Source organism: Echinops telfairi, unplaced genomic scaffold, assembly GCF_000313985.2.
Source record: "Echinops telfairi isolate 266 unplaced genomic scaffold, ASM31398v2 ScPeMD7_3;HRSCAF=10, whole genome shotgun sequence".
NCBI classification, from domain to species: Eukaryota; Metazoa; Chordata; class Mammalia; order Afrosoricida; family Tenrecidae; genus Echinops; species Echinops telfairi.
In genome coordinates, this window is record NW_022103899.1 from 12,583,219 (window position 1) to 12,603,776 (window position 20,558).

A 20,558-nucleotide genomic window follows, 5' to 3' on the forward strand; every position below is an offset into this window, starting at 1 on the left:
TGCTTGCAGAGCCCTACCCAATCGTTGGATGACGGTTAGTAGGACTTTGGGCTAGAAGAACTACATTAAAAAAATTCACTGTACCACTAGGACTTTCCTGTTGGACATTATTAGAATAATCTAGACATAAAATTTTCTGAACTCAGATATTTCACCCGTACTTCTCTGTCTACATCTGTCTCTGTCATGTGAGAGCCCTTTGAAGGCACCAAATGTCTGTATCTCTCTCAGTGACTAGTGTGGCTCTTGCATGTGCACACCCACTGTCATTCATTCTGACCCATCTCAAAACTCACTGCCACCAAGTCGATTCTGACTCATAGCAACCCTGGGTACAACTGTCCCTGTGGATTTCCAAGCCTGTAACTCTGTATGGGAGTAGTCATTCTCTTCTCTCTCCCGTCTCCCGAGCAGCACCTGGTGGTTTCCAACCACTGACCTTGCACCTAGTAGCCACGACACCAACCTTAATAGGGTTTCTGAGGCTGCCAACCATTATGGGAGCAGACAGCCTCATCCTTCTCCTCAGAACAGCTGATGGATTTTAACTGCTCACCTTGTAGTTCAGTGTTTCATCCACAGTGCCACCTGGGAACCTTAGTGTTTACATGCCTACAACCACCACACACACTCACTGTCACTGAGTAGATTCTGCCTCATAGTGACATTGTATGGCCTGTAAATGTTTCCAAGAACAAATAGTCTCCTGAGGATCAGCTGGTAGGTGTGAACTGGCAACCTTGAAGTTAGCTGTCCAGTGCTCACCTGACAGTGCTACCTGGACTCCTAAATCTTACATCCAGTAGTTATTTAAGAACAGTGTGTAACATTAATGACCACCTATCACAGAGACTTTCATAGTCTCCTGGGTGTCTCAATACTTTGGGTAGGGGAGTGGCAACCCTGAGTCAAAAGAAATGCCAAACAATTCTAGTCAGTGAGTAGGTCCCAACAACTCAATAACTTATATAACAATTTCATAGTAATTTGAAAATATAATACATGCTTAATAATTACTTAATGGGATGTATAGACTTTTGATGTTTTTCTGTTTTAGGGGCTATCATGGTCTGCTTATTAACTTTTTTGTTATTTTTGTCATTGGCTTTAGATCCTAAACTACTAAATTTCCATCTCTCCTGTAATGGAGCATGCACTGTTCCTCACATTTTCTCAGCTCACAGTTTTTGTCTTAAAAAATAAAAAAGATCAGGCAGACTTCACAGATTCTTAACCTCATTTCTCAGTCTTTTAAAACTCTTAGTGGCTTATACCTCAGGAAAAAAAAAAACCTCTCACTTCTCTCTGATTTTTCCTCTCTGGTGCTAAACATGATCCTGCTCTTGTGAGTTGAGCTAATTTATAGCTATTTGAGGTCACATAAAACCAAAACTCCAGACCCACTGCTGTAGAGTTGATTCCAAGTCATCGGAACCTGATAGGACACAGTCGAGCTGCCCTGTCAGGGCTGTTTCAAGGTTGTGATCTTTACTACGCAGACCACCCCGGATCTTCCCTATGGAGCACTTGGTGGGATTGAACCCCCAAGGTTTGGGGAAGGAACCAAACACGAACTATTGCTCCACCAGGGCTGGTAGGTGATGTGTGCCTCAGTGTAACGGAATAGGAAAAGTCAGGCGCTGTTTGCCATCTCTGAAATTGAACATGGTGACCTAAGGCTAGTCTAATTATGGAAATGATCCCTAAGCCCACCCTAAATTTCTATACAAGGAGGAATGGAGGATGACCATATTACCCACCCCCCACCACTACCCATCTTCAAAACCCATGCTTCTACAGAAGAACCCTCATGGACCCCTTAGCCCAAGTTAGGTGCCCATCCTGTAACTAGCACAGCTTCCATGCTTGCCTCTAGTTAGTGCTGCTGTAAAGGACTAGCAAATAGAGTGATCTGCAACATTTTCTCAGTGAACTGCTGGTTCTTCTATCCCTGTACATCTAGAGCCTTCACAGATAGACGTTTAGTAAATATATGTTGAATGGATTTGCGAGTGAATGAATGAATGGTTGGAAGAGATTTCAAGACAAGATAAAACATTGCTAAGGCAAAATAGAAGTCAGGAGGAGCAAGCTTGGATAGTGTGGTTTAGAAGCTTGTATCGGAATGAAGTGGCGCTCTCGAGGGACAGGCTCTGGATTAACAAGAAGGACTCGAGACCAGACACAAATGGCCCAGCACTCTCATTTGTCTCCTATGGAGTCGTCTATTATGTGCTAGTTCTTAAGTTATAAGGAGTCTTTACGTTACCTATTTCAGCCATTCTGGAGAAACTCATTTGAGCCTCCACTCCTAATGGAAAAGGTATTTTAGTTGCCCTTTGACATCTTTCATCTTTGGAGGCCAGTGCCCCTATGCTGTCTCTAATTTCTTTCTTAATTTGGTGTTCTCTTTGTATTGAATATTAGCTTACTAAAAATAAATTTTGTGTTGTTTTATACAGACACGGGTTTCTTTTGCTTTTGAACTCCAAAGCCAATCAGAATTTCAGGTGCAATGAAACTTTTCTGTTTTACTAGGTTTTGTGGATTAAAAAAAAAAAATCACTCTTTTGTTCTTTTTAAAGAAGGAGGCTTGTGTGTCCCTATTTGAAAGGCTCTAAAGATTAAACTGTTTAAACCCTTTCCACTCTGCTCTGCAGAATGCATAATGATGTGGTTCTTTCTCTTTATAAGCCACTTCACTCTCCTCGGCTCTTTTTTAAACTCCTGGCTCCTGTTTCAATGGGGGAAATTGTGGTAATAACCAGAGACAGAGAATTGTAAAACTACTTCGTTGGCATGTTGTGATTGTACAAGCTGAAAAACTCTTCACTTAGACTTTGCTGAAATGTTTACTTAGGAAGTTTTATAATTTAAATTTTCTCTTGTCAAGAATTCCAGGTTAAATATTTGACTGAAAAGGAAGGGGAATTGATATTAATTCCCATCAGGAAAAGGAATCTTAATGCTTATTGTTGTGAGTACTGTAATGCAGTGTAAAATATTGCTCCCTGGAAACTGGGAAATTAAACTCAGAATTCTACCTACCAAGTACTGGTGTTAGAAAGCTACTTGTCACTTCCAAGTGGCCTCTGTGTGGAAATCTATTCTCTCTGTTCCTGGGTGCTTGTCCACATCTGATCCTCTGTCCTCCTGCATGGTAGTATGTTCGTACGTACCCCTCTCCCTTCATCTCTTCTCTCATACTCTCCCTTCTCTCCTCCCTTCTCCCCACCCCTTCCCATCCGAGTGAGTGTTAATCCCTCTATGTTAAGCTCCTTACTGTGCCCTTTGGTAAGACCCTTGGCTGAGTCTGAAACAAAAATAAACTGTCAAGAAACCTCTCAGGGACAGAAGACATGTAAACAGAAAAGAAAGCCACCTGTCAAATGTATCCCATGCTATTTTAGACTATTCTGCATAAAAAAGAAGAGCCCATCTGATTGGAACACGGTCAAATTTATTTGAAGGACAGGGTCGTTGAACTAACTTTTTAACGTTGGGTTAAAAGTAGAAAAAAAAAAGAGTACTTCAATAGAAAGAAGCAATGCATAATGATGTTGCAGCAAGAAAGTGGGTTGAGTTTGTGTATAGCAAATAGTCAACACATTTTTTTCTATAAAATGCCAGAGAGTAAATATTTTAGTCTTTGTAGATTATACAGCCTCTGAAGTATCGTTCAATGCAGAGAATCCATGGACAACACATAAATGAATCACCATGGCTGTAATCCAATGAAATTTTATTTATAAAAATAAGTGGTAGTCAAAGTTGGCCATCCTTGCTCTAATGGGAATTCTGGCTGTATTTCTAAGATATACGTGATGGGTTTTTTTTTGTTTGTTTTTTGCCGATCATGACACCTTGAAGATTCTTCGCCAGCACCATATTTAAATGTATTGTTTCTTCTCTGGTCTTCCTTATTCATTGTCCAACTTTCACATGCATATGAGGCCATTGAAAATACAATGGCTTGGTCCAGTGCGCCTTAGTCCGCAACGTGAAATCCTTGCTTTTCAACACTTTAAAGAGGTCTGTGCAGATTTACCTACCATTTGACCCCTTGACTGCTGCTTCTGTGAGCATGGATGGTATAGCCAAACAAGATGAAATCCTGGACAACTTGAATCTTTTCCCCATTTTTTGGTTTTCTTTATGTTGAGTTGTCATCCACACTGAAGGCTGTAATCCTTGCTCTTCATCGGCAAGTGCTTCACCCTTCCTTACTTTCAGCAAGCAAGGTTGTATCACACGCATATCACAGGTTGTTGATAAGCCTTCCTCTAATCCTGATATTGCTTTCTTCTTCATCTAATCCAGCTTCTCTGATTATTTACTCAGCACCTGATGCGTGTCTTTCCTGATTTTAAACCATGCACTATTCCCTTGTTCTGTTTGCACCTGCCTCTTGTTCTGTGTACAAGTACACATAAGCACAGGGAAGTGTTCTGGAATTCTCATTCACCTCAAAGCTATCCATGCTTTGTTAGGATCCACACAGTAGCCCTGAAAAAGCTTTGTAGCATTGGCTGAGCAGGGCAGAGGCCAGGCCATCAGGCTGAGGGCAGAGAGTGGCCTGTCTGCTAGTGTGGCTGAGAAGAAACTGTCCTTACTCCACAATTGTATCCTGATCATTTCTCACCTGCCCTATAACTCATTAACTTCCCTAACAAGCCCTATAACTATAAGCATTGTGTGTGAGTTCTGTGTGGCCATTGCAATGAATTATCAAACCCAGCCACAGAAGTAGGGTGCCGTGGGAGAGATGGTTGGTTGGTGGGGGTATGTCTGACCTCTTCTTTGTCGCAGTTGGCCTTGAAAGCCAGAGGAAGCTGTTTGACCAGTGCAGAAATGGTGTGGAGGCCATGTTTGATCTCCTTCAGCTTCAAAGGGGAGAGGAGAATTCAAGTGCACACGCTATCCAAAATCATTCCTATGAGACCAAGTTCAGACATGCCTCCACCCCCCACGCTTCTTTACCTTATTCTCACACCAACTGTCGCACCCACCACACTCTACTTCTGCTGGGTTCAATCACCCATTTCAGTGGCCACACAGAACTTACAGATGATACAATACTCATGATTAGGTTTATCGGGGAAGATAATTGGTTACAAGTTAGGATCAGAAATATTAAGGCTACAGTCCATAGCACCTCTACTCAGCCACATCGGCAAGCATGCTTCTGTGATCCTCAGCCATGTGGCCCGTTGGCCTCTGCTTTGCTTGGGCAAGAGTTACAAAGCTCTTCTAGTGCCGATGATGAATGGCCAATGGCCACACTCAGCCAGCCGGCCTCCTGCCCAAGGCTGTTGGCTTTATTCTTTCTCTGGGCTAGGTAGCTGTCTTGTAGTCTCCACCTGCTGTTTCTCATGACTCTGCCTCTTCTTCGTACCGGGATCTTGAACTTGCTCCACTCCCAGCTCTTCCTTGGCAGTTGTGAGCGATGCTTTATTACTGCTTCTGAGATGGCTCACTTTGTGCCCAGTGGAGTGGCAAAACTGACCAATTCTCACAGTTTCACTAACACTTATTTGCATGCTCCTACCTAGTCATCTGGTGAGAGTTACAAGGACTCTTGATAAAGAGCCATACCAAGCAGTTCACCGGTGCTAAAGAGGGTTCGTCAAAAAGTCTCGCTGCCGAGGTTCCAGATCATAAGCTGCTGGTTTATTCAAAGCAGCGTATATAGTTCAACGTAGCGCCGCAATCCTTGACAGCCACAGAGGAGACATCTTGTACCGGTCTTAGTCTTACTGGGGTGCCTTCCAAGAAATAATAAAAAGTCTTCATTAAAACTTCCAGGGGATCTGGTGGGTCACTTTTTTTTTTTTTTAATTCTAAGGAAATAATCTTGATAGATTTTCTCAGCATAGACAGGCAGATCCTACACCCTTGTTAGGGAGACATTTTAAGAAAATTGAAAACTGCATTGATCGAAAAAGGGCCACCACGAAGGCTGTGGAAAGAAATTTATTTTCCATCACAACGCACCTCCTCCTTCTTCCTGGGTAACAAGGGCTGTCCGGTGAGAAATTTGTGGGGGACCCTCACCCCATCCTCAACTCTCACTTTTCCCCTTCAGACTTCTTTTTGTCCTGAAAACCAAGGAACTTTGAAAAGAAGTGTAAGCGATACCCTTGAGGGTGTTAATGTTGTCGCTCTCCGGGGTGACTTGTAGCGCGCAGCATCCTCAATGGAGCACGATTGCGAGGACGACCAGGACCAGGCAGGGTTGCGGGCTGGCTGCCTTCCTCCTCAGCATCTCATAGCAGATAGACGCTTGTCAGTGGATGAAGGAGGCAAACCTTTCCGATGGGGGTCAGCAACTGTTTTAGTCCAATTGATTTTTGGTGCAGTTTTTATTTTTAGTTTACATAAGACTCCATATACCTCAGAGAATTTTTAAAAATTTGATGAATCATTTCACTGGCGGCTCTTACATATATTACAACAATCCATACATCCATTATATCAAGCGGACACGTACAGTTGTTGACATCAGCAGTTTCTAAACATTATCTTTCTTCTTGAGCCCTTTGAGATCAGCTCCCCCTTTTTTCTCCTCCCTCCCCCACCCCACCTGCGAACCCTTACTATATTGTGTATTATTATTTATACGTATCTAACACCGCCCATTCTATCCCTTCACCTACTATTCTGGTATTCGTCCCCCTTGAGGGGTGGGTGTAGAAAATTTGAATATTCATTTTATGTTAAATTTCACTTGTGTTTTTAAATCTATAGTCTGTTCATTAAAATCTTCCTTTTTAACATCATTTTCTTGTAGAACAAAAAATGTAGTTATTAAATTATTGCTAGCTCTTTTGAAACACGAAGGAAACGAGTGGGCTTGTTTTTCTACCCAAGAAAAGTGGCTTTTCTACTGAAAGTGAAGTGGCTTTCCTGTGATGTAAAATAACTATATAATGGGGTGATGTCAAGTTCCTTTGAAAAGAAGTGGAATAGCAATTTTATCAGCTCTGCCCACCTCAAGGGCTAAATGTGGTCCAAATGAATATTTAGCAATATTTTAAAACTTTCTTGGACTTTGAGTTTGGTATCTGTATCCTGAAGCAAAATCTAGTGTTAGTGGTTTTAATGTGTGTTCAAGAACATTGTTATACCTACTTATTCCTTTGAATTTTAGTGTTCCTCGTTACATAATAATGATTCTAATCCTGTGATAAGTAGTTAGCTCTTTCCAAGCAACTCAGAACCCAGTTTATGTTGTATTTTTACTTCTCTCCACATGCAGATTATATGTTTTCTAAGAGTTCAGTTGATATCATCTGATATTGAACCATTTTTAAACCAGCGGTGGCATACTGAAAAGAAAATTATGTGGGCAATGGATAATGGTTATAATTAAGTGACAGAGAAATAATATGTGCATGGAAAGCTGGAAAACACAATGGAGGAGAGTAGGGAGGTTGGGGAGGAAATCGTATTTTTACTCACAGAAGCTGCCCAATCTAAATGCCAACGGTTTTTTTTGTTGGAGGCGTTTTTTTGTTGTTGGTTTTTTTTGAGGAGAGAATTAGTAAGGGGGGCTATTGTGGCATATATCTTGCTTCTGGCTGCCAGCATTGTTTGCTTGATCAAACAGTTAACACCTCAAGGCAGAATCACCCAATTCACATCCTGAATAGGCAATTGCTTACAACTTTTGTTTGGAGAAAAAAGTCATGATGACTCTTTAATTGGATTGACTACTCTTTCAGCTAATTTTCTTATGCTGCTTTGTTGCTGCTTATGCTGGGACCAGACAGAACAAGTTGAATATGGAAGGGGAGCTCCTGCTCTGAGGGTCAGTGAATGACTGGTTTTGTCTTAGCCGTGGGTGGGGGTGTATAAGTAAGTCAACACACAGCTCCAAGCTGCTCACTGAAAGCCACCAGTGTGGCATTAAGGACAGGGGAGCCTGTCGGCGAATCCTGGTAGCATCTTGACCAGATTTATAATTTTAGTTTCGGTTCTCTTGCCTTAAAAATGAGAAAATGTCTTGCAGGTTTGCATTAGGATGAAATTCTATCACTTGTGTGGAATTTTAGCGCAGGGCCTGATATGCCAAAATAAACAAAAGACAAATAAGTGCATACACACACACACACACACACACACACACACACACACACACACGGCCTTCAGAAGTCCATTATCTTCTCCTTCCATTTTCTGTGAACGTTTTGAAGCCACCTAGTACACAGTCTGGGTGCATGTGTGTCAGTTTTGCGTAGATGAACGTACATAAAGAGAAAACCCGTGTTCTATGATGCCAGCAGTCACAGGGTGGCAGGGTGAGAGATGGGAGACTTGCCAGGCAAAAAGATAGTTGTTTGTTTGTGTCTTTCTCTCTCTTTCCTTTCCTTTTCCTCTTTCTTCAGATGAAGAGGACTAGGGTGCGGGAGGGAGGAGGGAAATGAGGAGCTGATACTGAATAGAAAGCAAGTGTTTGGAGAGTGATGACGGCAACACATGTACAGATGTGCTTGACACGATGGGTGGATGGATGGATTGTGATAAGAGTTGTATGAGCCCCCAATAAAGTGATTTTTAAAAAAGAGGACCAGGACTACAGTGTGTATTGTTTGCTAAGGGGCTTAGTGTGCAGATGCTAGGAGATTCCCAAGAGGGTTACTGTGATTTTATAGCTGAAGATTTGACATTTGAAAATCCTTTCCCCCCGAAGTTGAGGTTTATAGTCTCAGAAAATATATTAATGTCTCTCTGTATGAATAGTATATATAGACATGTAGTCCAAGGTGAAATATAATTAGTTGAAGTTTATCCACACCTCTGCTTCCTCAGCATTTTTGTAGAAAAGTAAAAAGCACTGTTCTGCGCCATCACCACGCTGTCAGTCCATCTCCCTGAGGAGCCTTCTCTTTTTTTGGCTAACCATCTACTTTTCTGAGCGTGGTGTCCTCCTTCAGGGGCTGGTCCCTCCTCACAGTGGGTCTGAAGGCCTCCAGACAAAGCCTCACCATGTTCCTTTCTAAGAAACATTCTGCTGGACTTCCCAAACAGATATGTTCATTTTTCAGGCAGCTCGTGGTATCTTTAATGCCGCTTGCCAATCTCAGTGGATCAATTCTTCTTTCTTTCTGGTTCAGCTTCTGAGACGACTGTAGATACTTGTGTCAGGTGCACCTTGGTCCTCAAACGAACACCTTTGCTTTTGAACACTGGGAAGAGGTTTACCCAATGAACTGTTGTTAGGTGCCATCAAGTTGACACAGCGCAGTGACATTAAGAACAACAGAATGAAGCAAGTGTGGGCCTTCGCCATCCACAGTTGTTGTGCTTGAGCTCAGGGTTGTGACACTGTGTCAATGCAATTCATCAAGGGTCTTGCTCTTCTTTTGCTGATTCACTACTTTACTGAGCGTGACGTCCTTCCCCAGGGACCTGATAACATGTCCAAAGTATGTGAGATGAAGTCTTGTCACACTTGCTTCTAAGGAGCACTCTGGATGCACTTCCTCCAAGACAGATTTGTTTATTCTTTTGTCCGTCCGTGGTTCTGTCAATGTCACTCACCAATACCACAATTCAAGTGCACCGATTCTTCTTCAGTCTTCCTTATTGTCTGTTCAAATTTCACGTGCATACGAGGCCATGGAAAACGTCATGGCTTGAGTCAAGGGCATGTGAGTTCTTGAGGTGACATGTTTGTTCTTTATCACTATAAACAGGTCTTGTTTCTGCCGATTTGCCCAATGCAGTACACTGTTTGATTTCTTGACTGCTGCCTCTATGAACATTGATGGTGGATCCAAGTTGAATAAAATCCTTGACAACTTCAACCACTGTTCCACTATCATGACGTTGCTTATTGGTTTAGTTGTGGGGATTTTTGTTTTATTTACGTTGAGTTATATGTAAACCATTCTGAAGGCAACAGTCTTTGTTATTTATTAATAAGTCCTTCAAGCCTTCTCATTTTCAGCAAGCAGATCACAAATTGTTAATGAACTTTCCTCCCATTTTGATGTATGTTCTTATTCATATAGTCTAGCTTCGTGAATTATTTGCTCAGCATGCAGATCGAATGAGTATGGGCAAGGGATAAAGCCCGGACACACACGTTCCTTGACTTTAAACCACATAGGGCCCTATTGCGCTTATCAAAGGACTGCCTCTCGGCTACGTGGAGGTTTCTCGTGAGCACAATGAAGCGTGGAATTCCTGTTTTTCCCAATATTGTCAATAAACACAAGTAAACATCTTTCTGGCATTCTCTATTTTCAGCCAAGATCTAGCTGACATCAGAGCAATAGCACTCATTCCATATTCTCTTCCGAATCTGGCTTGAATTTCAGGCAATCCTACCAATGTACTGCTGCAATCATTTTAAAATTGTCCAGCAAATTTGATAATTTTCACGTTCTGTTGCATCACTTGTCTTTGCAATGGGTACAAGTAGGGATTTCTTCCCATCAGCTGATTTCTTGGCATAGACAGGTGAGTGCTTTGCAGCATTGCGCTCATCTGTCGAAATACATTCCGGAGCCTCGTGTTTGCCAATGCCTTTGGTGCACCTTGGGCTTCATCCTTCAGTGCTGTCGATTCTTGACCACATGCTACCCCTTAACGTTCTCCTATTAATGTTAGAGGAGCCTGTGTAGATTGTTTTGGTTATAGTTGAAACTGATATAAATGGGAAAACAAGCCGCAGAAACTGCCTTTGACTGCAGGCAATACAAGGGAATGTCTAGGAAGATAGTTAACAGGATAGCCTCCCCAAACATGCTCTTCTGAAAGAAGAGGTGCGAGGGAAGGACAGTGGGTATGGGTTTCTCTGAAACTGATTTAGCTCCACCACATTGTGTATCCTCGTTCACGTTTCAAGGTACTAATAGAATAAGTAGGACTGTCATTGGTCAGGTGCCTAATACATTTTGTGATGGGGGTTGGTACCTGACAGCTCTAGGAATTATTTTGAATGAAGCAGCAGATATTTGTCATCTATCCTCATAAGTATTATTTGTACTGGCTGGACCTTTTCAATTACTTTGGGTTCGTGAGTACTATTCAAGTACTTTCGGTTTTATATATTCCAACGTTTGATTTTATTTTTAACCAAAGAGTTATAGTTTCCATTTAAGTTTTGCGGTTATGGCTCAGAGTGAGCGTCTGTGTGTGTGGTCCGGGTGTGCTTTTATCCTTTTAATTAATGTTATACAGTGCTCAGGTTCTCGTTATGCTGGTTCGTTGTTCTTTGAATTAAGCTTAGTAGTATGACTGCAAGGCTCATTTTTGACATGGTTCAAAGACGACTTTGAAGTCGTTCATGACTAGACTTGAAAGCTGACATGACCTCTTACTGTAGTTCGAGTTTAAAAATACTCCCCACTTCTCAGACAGTAGAACAAAACAAAGAAGCTAGTCATTCAATAATAGGTTTGTTCAGATGGCATTTTAGTAGAAAACTTTGACTACATTTGGAATTAGCATGAAATCAGTAGGACCTGATAGTGCTAGGATTAGTGAGAGGCGATAAAAATTTGTTTTCCTGAAGAAAGCAGCTGTCTTTTAAAAATTTTTGCTGCTTTCCTCTTTTTCTTCTTCTAATTGGCAGGGGGGAAATGGAGTCATAATACCATGCATTATCAATAATAAACATTCCAGTCCATCTTTATTTCAAATAAAGTGGGAAGAATAATGCATTCGTTGGAATGTTTTTTACCTTCTTTCTTTATCTGTACGTAACACATGCAACACCAGCCAACCCACTGCCATCAAGTCAACGCTGACTCCTAGTGACCCTGTTAGGAGGGAGGAGAACTGCCTTTTGAGCTTTCCCAGAGTCAGTCTTTACAGGAAGGAGCAGCCACCCTCATTTCGCTCCCACCGAGCACCGGGTTGGTTTGAACCGCTGACCTTTCGGCTCACACTCTGAAATGCAGCCCACTGCACCCCCAGGACTCCTTCATGCCTAAAAACAAAATCAAACCCGCAGCCACTGAGTCGATTGCAGCTCATAACAGTCCTACAGGATGGAGTAGAAACTGCTTTGGGGGGCTGCCCAGACTTTAAATCTTAAAGGGAGCAGTGAGCCTCATCTTTCTCCTGCAGAACACTAATGGTTTTGAATTGCCGACTTTGAGGTTAGCAGCCCAACTTGTAGCCCACTCTGCTACTAAGCTTCTTTGCATACATTCACGGTGTGGTGGTGGTAGCTCAGAAAGTTTATGGAAAAATGGAATTTTCCATGAACTTTTCAAAGCCCCCTTATGTGTCTACAACGTTTTTGTTAGGCAGATGTCCTGAAGGATATTTGAAAACCTACTGGCCTGTGCGGTCTAGGATCTAACCTGTTGCCACTTTTTCCTTCTAGTGTCGGTATTCATGCTCAAGGTCCAGGTGAATGACATCATCAGTCGTCAGTACCTGAGTCAAGCCGTCGTAGAAGTGTTTGTAAACTATACAAAGACAAATTCCACAGTAACTAAAAAAAATGGAGCCGTGTTGATCCAAGTGCCCTACAAGCTAGGGCTCAGCCTAACTATTGTTGCTTACAAAGATGGCTACGTGTTGACACACCTGCCCTGGGAGACTGGAAGAATGCCAAGTAAGCACTGAAATCGTCGTAATGCTTTACATGTCCATGAGGTTTTCCTTCTGTTTGGGACATCTCTTGACTGGTAACCTGAAACTGAAAATGTTTATGTGAAGTCCTTGTAAAGTAGGTTAGGCAGTTTGAAGACGGTAGGGAGATGTGTTTTTTGTTGTTGTTGGAAAGAGTTTTGGAGGAATCCGCAGCAGCTCTGCTTTGCCGCAGAGGCTGTCTGCTGGTGGCGGTGAGCGATTGGCAGGCCTGAAGCTTTCTTAGAAGGCGAGGTGCATCCAATTAAGTGGGGCCAGATGATGATGTTATCGAATGATGAAACCAACGGTTTAGGTATATGAGCTAAAGAATAAGACATGGAAATTTTTCATCACACTGAGTGGAAATGGGATCGGAAGTGGGATTTGCTTGGTGGTGTATGAGGAATGGGCCCGAAACAGAGCTACCGTGGACTCAGGAGATCTAGCTGGGAAGCTGGGGCGGTGTTCCTGCCCAGTGGAAAAGAAGAAAATAGAAAATATTTGTAAAACAGACAGGAGATGTCCAAGGATTCCTTTTGGCTTTCTTGTGATTTTTTTGCCCTCCGTATTTTATGTGCTTCCTGTAACTTTTTAAATTTAAAAGTTGTGGCAAAATAGATGCGCTAAAGCTTTCATGCTTCCAGTTTCTCCATTGGCAGTGCTTGTGAGTGCAGTGCTGGTGGTGAGCGCGGCTCTTCTCTGTTCTGAGTGACTGTCCGTCAGTTTCCCCTCTGCACAACCCGTCGGGACAGAGCGATCCTTGTCCTGCCTTTTCCCCACGTTTCATCAAATATTCTAATTGTGTTCTATTTCACAGTCTATTCATCAGTTACACTTTCGCTGTTCCCACAAAGCCAAGCAAATATTTGGCTATTTGAAGACACTGTTTTAATTACTGGAAAATTAGCAGGTAAGTACAACACTTTTTCTAATATTATACAAAGTATTATATAACTGTACTTCACTAATGTGGGAAATTATCGGGGATGACCAACCAATTTTTGTTTGACTTTGAAACTACAGTATGACTTTATGACGCAGGAGGAAAATACATGTATTTTTTCATGCCATTTTAACTTCTAAAATGGAAACATCTGAGTTTCTGAAAGACATCTTCTGTCTTTTATTCCAAATCACATCTTTTCATTCATCCTCTGGGGATGTTCGTGTTTGGCGACATTGGGAAAAAGACGGATCATGTGCCACTGGGACCTTGGGTTCTCTGATTTGCGGGTCCCTTGCATCCCTGCCTCCAGCATTCATCTGGTGGCCTTAGAGAGCTGGGTAATTTATTATGCGCTCTGCAAACCTGCCCTATCCCATTTGCATGTCCTACCATGGTGGGGGTGGGGTGGGGGGGAGAAAGCTTTGTTTTGAATAATGATTTAAGTTACAAGTCATGTAGTTTAGCTTTACCAACCATGGAGATTTTCATCTCTCCCCCATTTCCCCCTGCCCTCTCTGACTCTTGAAGCAGAGTGAAGAACTGCAAGGCAGGAGAATCAAGTTAGAAGGGCAACTCCAGGTGATATGAAACAAACAAATAAATAGTCAGTTAGGGATTGCAAATAAGAGTTACACAGGGCATGTTAGTGAAGCTCAGAGGTCATTCTATCTGCTTTGTAAAGGTGAAATATCCCGATTGATGATTCTATGCATTTGCTTTGTCTATTTACTTATTTGTTTATTTATGGGGGTTTCCTTGTTCCAGATGCCAAATCTCAACCGAGTGTTCAGTTTTCCAAAGCCTTAATTAAACTGCCTGAGAACCATCATATTAGCAATGTTACAGGATATCTTACAGTCTTACAACAATTTTTGAACGTGGACAATTTTCTGTATACAACTGGAATTACTCTCAATAAATCAGGTAGTATATATATTTTACATAATGTAATTATATTGAAAAGAAATATCAGAACATTAATCTTTGACCAAATACATCTTATTTCAATATTTGATATTGAACTGAGCTTTAGAGGATATATGCCACCTTTGAAGAATACTTAAACCAGAGTCTTCTGCATACAGTATTTCAAATCCGTGGAGATTTTTATTTTTTTATTTACAGGATATTTTGATTCAAAGAAAGTAAAAATGGGATAACGATTAGGACTAAATATGACTTTTTTAATTAAAAAATACACTTAAGTATTTGATTCCAAGAAGTTTACACTTATCTATTCATACAGCTCGATCGTCTAATCATTCTTGTCAAACCGATCAGAAGATTCACTAATGACGATCTAAGAAAGAAGTTAACAGGGAATCCAAGACATAAACCCCTCAGGAGCAATAGTGAGAGTAGCGATAGCAGGAGGGTAAAGGGAAGGTGGGGAGTGGAAGGGGGAGCTGATCACAATGATCTACACCTAATGCCCTCCCAGGGAGACAGACAACAGAAAAGTGGGTGAAGGGAGACAACGGTCAGTGTAAGACATGAAAAAAATTAATAAATTATCAAGGGTTCATGAAGGAGTGGGGAAGGGAGGGGAGAAGTTAGTAGAAATATAATGGATACAGAATATCTGTTTAGGGACAATTCTTGGAAGTAACTAGTAGTGATTGTTATACAACATTTTAAATGTAATTAATGGCACTGACATGTATACTCAAAATGTTTAAAGTGACAAATTTTATCACTTTAAATTTTACCCCAGTTTTTAAAAATTCTCAAATGAAAGCCAAAATTTGAAATAAAATATAAATATTTCTTCACCAGTATTTATTATTCTCTAAGTATTGGGAATATCTCTATACTAGAATTAACAGACCTAATATGTTTATATGGACCTGTCATGATCTAAAAGTTAAGTGAATGGATGAACTTTATGTTTTGACAGTGCCCATGAATCTCCTTTTTAAAACATTCTGTAATGCCCTCTGTGTATCCAAATTCTACCATTTCAACCGCTTTTTGTATCATGTCTGAAACTCTGAATCTAAAAGCACACCAAAAAAAATCACCGTCAGATAATGCCTGTTTCTGAAAGGTTTAGTTACATCAAATAGGGTTTTTTATTTGGGAGTTCATTTCACCTGCTGTACTTGAGCTGTCTAGCCTCTGTTCTCTTTCAAGCCTGTGTTTTTCGTCTTTGTACCTGTGACACTAGGGGTTAAGGCATCGTGGTTATTCCCTGGGCTGCTAACTACTCGGTAAGCAGTTCAAACTCCTCAGCTGCTCCTTGGGAGAAAGACAGGCTTTTTCTACTCCCATAAACTGCTACAGTCTGGGAAACTGACAGGGACAGTACTGCCCTATCCTGTAGGGCTGCTATGAGTCAGAATTCACTTGATGGCAGTGAATTCCTACGACCATACTCTGAAAAGCTGTCTTGAGCCTCACCTGTTGGGAAGAACCCGCAACCAAGATGAGCAAGTGTTGGCATATAAAAATACACCAGGCCTCTTGCCTTGACTATTACAACTCTGAAGCCAGCCAGACTCCGTGAAGTTGCTCAGAGACCCTCAGTAGGATTGAACCTCAGTAGGGTGTTCATTAAACATCTTGCGTTGACTTTTCCTTCTTCTGAATTACTTCTCGGCTTCCTCTTGAGAGTATTGCCAAGTATTACCTGTAATGATTTGCACTGACTTATTGTTATCTCAAGCTCCCTGATCGAAAGACCCAGCTCTTTGCTTTCCCAAATATTACAGCCTACAGGAACTGTGGATCAGTTTCTTTTCTGTCAGGTGAGGTTGCTGTGGGTTAGAGGTGACTTGACCGCACTCAATAGCAATATGTAATTACAACTTTTGTTTACATTTTATTTTAACAAAATGCCTTTTTTTCCTTTCTATTCTTTCGCTTTCAGGTTTTGAAAACATTGAAATAGCTCCTCTTGCTGCAATATGTGTGAAAATATATTCCGGAGGAAAAGAATTAAAGGTGGACGGTTCTGTTCAAGTGTCTCTTCCCCTTCTACACACCAATGGTGTGAATGCAGGAGACCATGTACCCGCTTGGAAATTTGATATGAGCATGGGTATGTGACCTCGGTGAAACTATTCCAAATATTTTAAATATGCCTTTGTACATTTCCCAGTAACATTTCCAGTGACAAAAATTGACCTCATTTCTATAACTATGGGGAAAATATGCCATTACATTATATCAAAGAATAGCATGATTTTCTCACATTCCATTCTGAGACTATGGAATGGTGGGCATTTGGGGCGAAAAACAAAAGAATATAACAGAACTGTACAAATGTCTACTTAGGAGGTGAGCAGTATATACTTGTGTTTTTAAGAATGAGTGGACACTGTACAAGTGGTAGTGGCAGCATGCCACTGTAAATACAGTACATAGTAGAGGACTGAAGGTCTGGATTTAGCCCATTTATCAGCACTGTGATTTTGAACGAGTCATTTAACTTACTTGGACCTCTTTCCTAACCTGTTGAACTTACTGTTGATTTACTATAAAGACAAATAGCAAGAGGAGCTGATCCCAAGGGCTCAATGGAAAGTAAATGTCTAGAAAAGAACGATGGAATATATGTACTATTATGTCGGATACAATTGATGTATGGATTGTAATAAGAGTTGTTAAGAGCCCCCAATAAAATGATTAAAAAAAAGAAAGACAAATAGCTTCTCTGCTTCAGTCTTATTTCTGATTGCTATTCCTGATAAAGACCTCTGTATTTAATGTACCTTGAAGTGACCAAAATTGACTTGTCTGGTTTCATTTAATTTAATGTAATTATTTAAAAGCAGTAGGTTGACTGAGTACTATTATTTTCAATGCCTTGATTTTATAAAGAAAACACTAATTTGAACGCGATAAGTCACTGTAACAAATTAATGTCAACTATAAATATACACTGAATTTAAATAGATATGTGACTTACATTAAAGGCATGGGTTTTCTATAATTTTTTTAATGGATAATAAAAACTTTATTAGATCGTTTTTTAATTAAAAATGATTTTTGGTATTCTTTGTATGACTATCAGCTTTGAAGCATATAAATAATAACTAGTTGATTTTTGTTGTTCTTAAATGTTTGATTATTCTATTCCAGGGGTTGAGTTCAGACTAACATTTTTAATTTTCTTTCACTCTTAGGTGCTTGGATAAGTCATGGCCAGGGTATAGTCAAGAAATATAACAATCATTTAATTTGGACCTATGATGCACCACACTTAGGCTACTGGATAGCAGCGCCATTTCCAAGAACTCGAGGTATGGTAAACATGGAGCCAAAAGTGGGGGGTCTCGACTGATATGAACAGATCTGGATTTTATTCTAAGCATTGCCATTTAATCTGGTCCATGATGTTGGGAAAAATCACTTAATCTCTTGATCTCAGGCTTTATGTTTTATTTGCTTCTTTCTCTGTGTGTGTGTATGATTAAGCGAGATGAGCTCTAAGGTCCCTTTTACCAATAATGTCTGATGGGTCTGGAAATATGAGGCTTGTTCAAAAAGATGAATTTTCTTTTTTTTAGTGTACTAGTCTTTTAAAAAATTCTTGAACAAACTAGTTTAGAGCTTTGTGGGTGCAAGACACAGAAATGGATTCTGGGTAACTAGGTATTGGAAGGATATGAGCAGCTCACACGATAGCAGGGAAGTCTGACGAACCAGATGCTAAAAGGCAAGAAATCCAGCAGCACCGGATGGCCCAGGGAGCTGCCCGTTTGACTGCCTCCCAGCTCGCTCCTGCTTTGGGATGGCTCTCACACTTTGCAATGTTTTCTTCACTTTGTTCAGGATTGTTCTAGAGTGGAAGAAGCTGATTGGCCCAAACTTGGGTTATTAAATCCTAGGCAAGGGAGGGAGGAAGGGCACTTGAGTAATAGTATATCCAGAATGTTTTATAAGAAAAGACAGATGATATCCCAAATGAAGACTAGACTGACGTGAACAGAGAGAAGGTATGTGGAGGATAACAGTCAAAAAGAATTTTTGCTGTGGATTAATCACTAGATCCTTACTGTTTACTGATCCTGATTTATGATAACTTATTTACTTCCCTGATAAACCCCCATCATTGTGAAAAATAAAAAAGAATTTTCTATAAGGGAGATATTATTCCTATTCCAGGAAGATTAATATTTTTATTTTCTAAATTAAATATGGTATTGTAATTTGTACCTAAGGAAACATCATTCAGTTCTAGCTGTGTATATCTCCTCTCACAATATACAAACATATGATATATTTTGTTCATTGAATCTTGAAAAGTTAAAAACCAGCCCAGTATAATCTAGATAAGCCATGAATCTGGTATACACCTCTTATCCCAGACAACTTTCGTCATTCTTTTGGAAGGTTATTTATTTTATTTTTTGCCAGTTCTTAGATTTTATTGATAATTACAATGTCTGAACAGTAGTGTATTTTTAAAAAAATTCTGTATGAAACCTAAAATTATGCTTAGATGCAACATACTACAACACATATACTGATTTCTAGGACAACAATTTTGCAAAAACCACATGAGTAATTTATACAGAACTATTCAGGAAACAAAATAATTCTTTTCCCTTTTTTTGAACGTTATTTTTATTATTTTGTAACTCATCTTTAATAGGCCTTATACTTTTCTCTTTTTTTGGTTTGATGGCATTGTTTTGAAGCAGTCGAAGACTAGAAACCACGGAGAAAAAGTACATGGGAACTATATTTAAGCCTTCATGCCTGGAAGCCGTATCTTTATACTCATGCGGAATGGATAATTTGGTTGAGCATAGAATTCTGTAGATGGGCAAGAATTTCAGTGTGTTTTTGAGAAGTGGGATGCTATTCGAAGACGTTCAAATGTAGGAGGCTAGGATGTATACCTGAATTTTCAATATGATAACCTGCCCTATTTAAGGTTTGTGGCCTCCAGAACAGCGTCAGTTTCTCAGTCTCTGTCTCTTGACCTCTCCGGAAAGATTAATTCTAGAAGAAATGTTTCAAGAACGGTGGAGGTGAGCTTGCTGGCAGAGGGCATTTAGAGATTTTCCTTAAATTTGCAACCAGTTATCCTATTTTGTGCCCCATTTTCACTTCCCTTTCCTGAGCAGCCTGTTACTGCCCATCTCTGGGCTCGCTGGTTGTTTAGAGGCTTCTTGCTTTCCCCGGTGCCCCCTCCAAACCAAACTCACTGCCATCAAGTCGGTTCTAGCTCATAGCAACCCTTTAGGGCAGAGTAAAGCTGCCCGGTGGGTTTCTGAGACGGAAGCTCTCACGGAGGTAGAAAATACCATCTCTATCCCATAGGGCAGTTGGTGGTTTTGAACCGAAGTAGACTTTGTGGTTAACAGGCCAGTGCATAAACCACTACACCATCATTGGCGCTCGGCTTTCTGGCATTCAGTATGCATGCGTATTTACAGAAACAAAATACAACTTTTAGTGCTATTGAATGCGATTTTAGGAGAGTGGGTGAATACGTGGCATTCCTCCGTCTTTCATCACGTGTCAGAGATGATTCTTTTAGCTTTTCTAGTGTCTTGGCTCTGAGGTGAGAGGCAGCTGTTATCTGGTAATTTCATGATGGTCAGAAGTATTCTCAGTTCACAACCTGACCCAAACGGTAGTGACATTTTACATGTATTTTGCAGTAGCTTTATAGCATCTAAGACATCTTGCTTTGAAGATTTTCAAGGTTTTTTTTCTGGAAAGGGTTTTGTTTTAAATCCAATTTTATTGTTATTGGCATTTTAGTTGGACAGTTGTCATTGTGTGCTTGCTTTTCAGCCATCGAGTGTACCAAGACCCTTTTCTGGGAAGCCAGATTGGTATTCCAGTAGAAGACCCATGCACTTTTAGCCACACGTGATCAGCAGAGGTAGTCTCTCTGTGTAGATTCGAACCTCATGAACCTCATGCTTGAGAGGTGATTAATTCAGAAATCCGAGGGTGGTTACTTTTGTTATTCATGATGCAAAATATCATGCAGTCTTGCCAGCTGTGTGGCCTTATCCTAGTCCAGATCTGCGACTATAATGAAATATTGATGAAA

General features: G+C 40.6%; 1 protein-coding gene across 1 annotated transcript in view; it reads left to right on the forward strand.

The window, feature by feature from the left end:
• The window catches only part of FAM171B (family with sequence similarity 171 member B), a 55,736-nt gene that overhangs the window by 26,189 nt on the left and 8,989 nt on the right, over nt 1–20,558 (forward strand). The window contains exons 3-7 of the mRNA XM_030887391.2: nt 12,344–12,577; nt 13,412–13,504; nt 14,306–14,464; nt 16,410–16,580; nt 17,668–17,784. Of these exons, the coding sequence (XP_030743251.1) occupies nt 12,344–12,577; nt 13,412–13,504; nt 14,306–14,464; nt 16,410–16,580; nt 17,668–17,784 (774 nt within the window). The remainder of the gene's footprint in view (nt 1–12,343; nt 12,578–13,411; nt 13,505–14,305; nt 14,465–16,409; nt 16,581–17,667; nt 17,785–20,558) is intronic.